Source organism: Anarrhichthys ocellatus, unplaced genomic scaffold (assembly GCF_004355925.1).
Source record: "Anarrhichthys ocellatus isolate YVR2014 unplaced genomic scaffold, GSC_Weel_1.0 scaffold15, whole genome shotgun sequence".
Classification (NCBI taxonomy): domain Eukaryota; kingdom Metazoa; phylum Chordata; class Actinopteri; order Perciformes; family Anarhichadidae; genus Anarrhichthys; species Anarrhichthys ocellatus.
Genome location: NW_022280045.1, coordinates 760,030 through 766,588, shown reverse-complemented (window position 1 = coordinate 766,588; position 6,559 = coordinate 760,030). Strand labels below are relative to the sequence as shown.

Below are 6,559 nucleotides of genomic sequence, written 5' to 3'. Positions count from 1 at the left end.
CTCGGTGACGAGTTAGGGATGGACAAAGACAGATTAGAAGTAAGACGCCTGTGTGTGTGTGTTTGTGAGTGAGAGAGAACATTGTGAGTGAGAGATGAGGGACAGTGACGGATGAGAGCCTTGCGTCCACCGGGGGGGGGCAGTGAGTGATCGATCGCTGTGCCTTGCCCTCCATGTCACCTCGGGCACCCGGCGACCTTTAGGATGCGCCGGTAATTACCCGCTTTCCCCCCCCCACACAAAAGCACGCACGGGATGCTTGTGTGCTCGACGCCGCACTGCAGCTTGGAGGATGACAGGATGGGTGCTTGACACAAAGCGGGGAACACAAACTCTGACATGTGGGGGGGGTCTGTATGTATCTGATGAACATGAATATTGACAGTGTCCCTCATTCTGCCCGTCATTGTCGAGGATGAACATGTGGCTGATACTATTGAGCTCCAATCACCTGTACATCACACTCTGGATAGAATGTCTTAAATGTGCTGCCTGTCCATGAATGCATCTCAGCTCGGTTCTGCATTTCCTACTGGAGTCTCCCGTCCCGCCACACATTCACTTTGACTCGCAAAAGCCATGCAAGAGCAGGAAACCACCACCAACACAACAGCAACGCGACAGCAGCACTCGCACACTCACAGAGAGCTGCTTAAGACATCCGCAACGGAGGGGAATGAGGTGCAGACAGCTCCCTACATGGACACCTCAACAACACTTTCACACCGTTTCATATGAGAGACTGCTGCCAAAGGGTGGAACAAGAAAAATCACGAGATCTGTGATCTGGTCACTTCAATTCAGCTTTCTCGCTTTAATAACAATATAAAATATGTGAAAAGAAAAAGAGTGACCAGAACTACAACGGGTGACTTACACTGACGTTGGGCCTCTACAGGGACTGTGGATCCTTCAAAAGAATCTGAAGACCAAGCCCTCTTTTCTAAAACCGCCCAACGTGCAGTGAGTTATGGGATACTTCGGTTTGCAGCGGTTGTGTCCTATATACAGTAAATTGGGGGGGGGGCCTCCAAAGCAGAATATGAGGATCCAGCCACTGGATTTGGACAAGGTGCAACTGGTTGGAAGGTTGCCAGATTTGAGAATATGAGGAGGGAGCTGTTTGTTTAGCTCAGAGCCAAGAGCAGCATCCTTCTTGGGAAACAAGCTTCTGCTACAAACCCATAATCTGCACTATGCTACTGCGAGACAGTCATACTCACCATGCAGATGAGACACTTGTATCGGTCTCCTCTCAGTATCTGCCTCTCCAGCTCTCTGATTCGGGCCTTCAGAGCATCCATGGTGGTTGCCGTGGACTCCTCCTCCGTCACCCTGGGTGGGGGGGAACGACAGAGGGAGAGATGTTTGACATTATAACAGAGTGTAACTATTGACAAAGTAAAATCAGACACACTTACAACGTTAGCCCACCTTCCCTCGCTCAATCCCACCATCTTTTAAAATGTTTTGACTTGAAGCAAAGGGCCCTGTCCTCTCTCGTGTTTTATTTCCTTCCCCCTGTATTTATCTCCTTGCGTCCTTTCATCCCTCCCTCATCCTATCTGCCGTCCTCCCTATTCTTCCTGCCTCTAAGCAGCCTCTGATTAATGTGCGGCGCGATCGCAGAAAATGTGCATTTAACGCTGTCCGACAGCATATGAAGCAGCCATAACTAAATCAATAGGGAGACGCTCAGACCGCCATCGCTGCTGCTGCTGCTGGTGATGATGATGATTTGGCGCAGCGAGACGAGGCCGCGTGAGCCGGCCTGTGTTTATTATAGCCATCCGCTCGCTCTCTGGCGAGATGCAATATCAGTGTGTGTGTGTTACAATGGGAGCGAGCGTGTGCGTTTATGGTGATGTGGTCATTTTGCAGCCTGATAGCTTGCTGATCTATGGTATTGATCTGGATGGGGAAGGACAAGCGGAGAGAGAGAGAAGAGAGGGCGAGAGCAGAATAGAACGATAAGTGGCCGAGTGTGTGTGTGTGTGTGTGGCCCAGGATATGGCTTCATTTGCCGCATGCTCAAACAGCAGAGGCTACAGCACAGGTAGAACTTTCTCCTGTTAGGAGACATGCTTCTGTGAATCCATTTCTACTGAAAGCAAAAGGAGTAGATTCACATTTTACTTCCTTTAGATGAAGTGAAAGTTTGACATTTCAGGGTTGGCATGGCCATCGGCAGACTTCTTCAACCACTCCAGTGTTGAGCTGCACTGTGAAGCTCAGCGGAGAAGCCTAATGTTCGCGGTTGTCCAACTCGTACAGCTTATTAGTAATAAGCAGACCAACGGATTTCATGAGTTTTTGTGAGAGACGAGACAAAATGTGTAGTTAGTCTCAAAGATTCTAGACTTCTAGGCTTAACATCAAACTGATTTGAAGTTTTTCTTTCGTGTTTTTATAATGTATTTTCATATTTAGACATTTAGACTAAACAATTGAACTTCATAGCTTTGAGATGATGGTTCTTTCCTTCTGTATCACCCAATCCAATAGTGGAAGGACTTAAGATCCGTCAGATATTATCCCTCACACAATGGAATGATTAGATATGTCAAAGATGCTCATAGAGGTTCATATCTCCTTCCTTCGTGTGCATTACTGAGGCTGGTCAGGACACTGTTCACCTGCTCCCACTCCTCCCTTGTAACCCCGCCGCCGTCCCGTGTCTATAAAGACCTAGTCGGGACTCCTGGACTGACTCGCAACTCCATGCCCTATAAAGCGCTTTACCCTCTCCTCTTATTCGTCCCGGGCTTGTAAAAAGCCATTTAGCCTTGATTAGCCTGCTAGCTTATAAAGCGGCAGCGGGCTCCGGGGCTGGATGGGACCGGATGGGGCTCGTCCCTAAAACCAGGCTCTCGCTCTCTTTTAAAAGCTCCAATAAAGCCCTCTGTCACTCAGTGGAGCACAAAACTCTGCCAAAGGGGGGAAGAGAAGTTTCACTCTCCTCTCAACAACACTGGCCTCTCCCGCCTCCTCTCTATTGTCTACCCTATCTCCATCATGAATATTCATTTAGCACGGCTGGTTTATAGAGCACCACAGTTGAAAAGTTGTTTAATTTCCCAATGCTATAAAAAAACAAAAAACAAAAAAAACAACGGGACATAGAGATGGAGGAGGGGGGGGGTTTGTAATGGGAGGTGCAAAGATTTAATGGAGGTAGAAAGGAGATGATTTCGCAGTGCCGAGGAAAGACAACTCTCTGGGGCCAAATGTGACACGCAGCGAGATAAACTGCCTCTCAACCAGCAAGGAGAAATCCTTGAGTTTAAGCCCTTTATGCCGTTTGTGTGACTCACTGGTTTAAGCTGGCTCAGGGGTTTTCAACCTTTTCAGCCGTGCGAGCCAAAAAATATATAAAAATTGAGGTCGCTCTGGGACCCGGGCTGGGCAAACATGTCACGTAGACTTACAGAAAGAAGCTAACGTTTCATTTGGGTTACGACCTTAAAATGTCAGGCATGAGCATCGTCCGTCTAAGCTGTCGTGGCAGCAACTTCCCGTGAGTGCGGGTCCCAGAGGGAGAGTCGAGTTATTTACGCCGCTTTAACACGTGTGAACCGCACATGGATCTGGTGCTGGTCCGGGTTTGCGAGGTTGTGTGAATGCAGGTATTGGTGGTGATACAGCGATGTAAGACAATATATGAATGGGCTCATAAGCAAACGGTGTGAGTCTCACGGTGCGTTACGGTTGATGGCTCTCAAAATGTGTCAGTAGCTTAAGTTAGGAACAACTAAATCGGACTTTACAATACGTCAGACGGACACGATCATAAAGGATGAAAAAAGCCTTTATTTCAGAGCTCATCGATACGAAGTATGAAGCAGACGTCCTCCGCTTGATGCTCACGGTGAAAAAACGATGTAAAACAAATATGTGGGAGCACAGATGGATAATAAAAAGCACAGGATCGATGCTCGTCTATCATACCACGATGGTGATGTCATAGATACGCTGGGTTAAAGCGCTGCCCAGCGCCCTCTGTTATGCCAGAACAAGGCGCTATGTGCACAAACAGGCCTTTAACATTGCATGGCTTAGTGGTGCACTTAGGCCTCTTGTGGCCGATATGAGTACTACAACAACAAACACACCTGCCAAAAAAATAACTTATTCCGGCAAAACCGTTATTCACCTGATCTTAAGTCACAGGAGAGAAAACTATTTAGATCAGATTCAGAAAATGGATCACACAGAAAAAATGTCTCACTTGCCTCTCAGGGCTTCCGTAGGAACAAGATGGAAAAACGTACAACTACACGTAATAACTAACGTCTTGGACTCTCTGTTGAGTGTATTTGGCCGTCCCCCCCATTACAGATATTTACTGCACATCTGTTTGCACTGTGGGACGAGGCTCTGCCTCGGTAGGTCCCAGCCGAAGCCGTGGCCTTGATCTGAAGACCTGGCATCGTAAAACCAGCGGCACCAATACTGAAATACAACTCACGCAACGTGCTGCTACTCCAACTTAGTTACAGGCCCGCCGGGGCTTTTTTTTTTTTTTTTCTTTTTTGAATGGCGTGTGCATGTATGCGAGTGAAAGGAAGTGAAATTGCAGCGCGTTTCCATCCCCACTCGGCCCTGTGGCGACGAGCGAGCGGGGGAGCCTGACAGAGACAGATAGATGGCCGGGCCTCCCCTCTATTTAGCGCTCTGTCCCCGATGTGTGTGGTGCTATTGCTCATTTCATTAGTGTGTGTGTGTGTGTGTCTGTGTGTAGCAGAGGACCTCCGCCATCCATCTCAATCAGCCCCGTGTCTTAATCTACTGTCTACCTTGATTTTGGTCTCTCTCTCTCTCTCTCTCTCTCTCTAGACACAGGCAAATGATGAAATTACATAAGAATTAATTCTAAGAAAAACACAATATCCTGGCAAACATCTTCATCCACCAGGTAAAGGAATAAATCCCTTATGCGCAGGTGTTGTGAAGAAAGCGGCGGTAAATCCCTTTAGAGCATCATTCTCTGCTGCGCCCTGTTAACCGAGGCCTTAACTACACTGACACACCATGATAAAACATTTAAGTCACTATTGATTTCCCCTGCCTCAGCCCGACCTGTGTGTGTGTTGGTCTCAGATGGCAAAAGGGAAGGGGAGAGGAGGAGAGGGGCGTTTTGTATGTGCCTGAGAAAAATTGAGACAAAGGACGGGAAGTAAAGAGAAATGGGGAAAGAGAAAGAGAGAGGGATGTGGCTTAGCGACGACAATAAAGAGCGACTGGGCAGTGTGTGTGTGTGTGCATATGTGGAGGACAGAAATCTAGCTTCATCACTTCTAAATTGAGGACAGATTCAATTATTTGCAGAAACCACATGGAAATCTCTCCGCATTGTTCCAGCTGGAGCACCAAATTTGGCAGCAATCGCATTGGCGGCATTGGAGGGGCCATTTATCTTGGAGGGGAAAGAGCGTCTCAGGCGTCGTGTGTGTGTGTGTGTGTGTGTGTGTGTGTGTGTATGCGCGAGAGCTCATTTATCTTGCGGGGGAATGAGCAAGGGAACGAGGACGCCCCGGGAGGCGACCAGATCATTACCCATCTGGGATCAGAGACACAGAGAGAGAGAGATTTCACTAACGCTGCCCCGTGCGAAGCCATGCACGCACGCACGCACGCACACACAAAATGTATCAATGTAACGAAAGGAGACAAATCTCATTTTCATTTGGGGACGGAGGGGCACAGAAGCTCCACAAATATGTGCATTTATAGGGAGCGGGGAGGAGTGAGGCAGGGAATTGTTCCAGCCAGCTGACTGCTTGTTACATTGTAATCATTCAGCATCTAGTTGGCTGCCTTTAAATGGATGCTTAGATTAAGGGCATGTTCTGCTCCGGGTGGGCCACCGAGGCCTCAGCTGGAACATACGTGCAACACGCACACCTACGCTTTGGCCGGAACAAAAGTCATAACGTCAAGTTTTGTTCGCAAATTCTTAGCATTTAAGGTAGTTTCGATTTAGTTTATGTCCTGAAAATATTCCCCAACATTTATATAATGTGAAATAACACCGTCTTCAGCTGCAGTTAGCGACAGCTGTGAAGAGAAACCTGGACTCACTGATGACGGATACAACTGTCCTTTGCAGCGATGCTGTGTAAACAGAGAAAGAGGCCCCTTTCCATGACTGACACCAGTAATATAACTGTGTGTGTGTGTGTGTGTGTGTGTGTGTGAGAGAGAGTGAATCGATCAGCCCCATCAGACACACGGACCTGCCGACATCTCTTCCCTTCAGACACAAAGTAAAAACAAGGACGATCTCCTCATAGACAACTTATCGAATGCTTCCCCGCGCTCAGCAAACACGCAAACACACACACACACACACACACACACACACACACACACACACACACACACACACACACACACACACACACACACACACACACACACACACACACCTCTTGCCTCGCGTGTGATCGATACGCCTCAAGCTGCTCTGCTTATTCACCAGTCCTCCCTTCTGCTGATATTTAATATGGGGAACACACACACACACACACACACACACACACACACACACACACACACA

General features: G+C 48.0%; 1 protein-coding gene across 7 annotated transcripts in view; it reads right to left on the bottom strand.

Moving 5' to 3' along the window:
- rnf220a (ring finger protein 220a) overlaps positions 1-6,559 on the bottom strand; it is a 156,146-nt gene that overhangs the window by 5,250 nt on the left and 144,337 nt on the right. For all 7 annotated transcript variants that reach the window (XM_031854739.1, XM_031854743.1, XM_031854740.1 and 4 more), the window contains one exon: positions 1,224-1,335. In XM_031854739.1, coding sequence (XP_031710599.1) covers positions 1,224-1,335 — 112 coding nt within the window. The remainder of the gene's footprint in view (positions 1-1,223; positions 1,336-6,559) is intronic.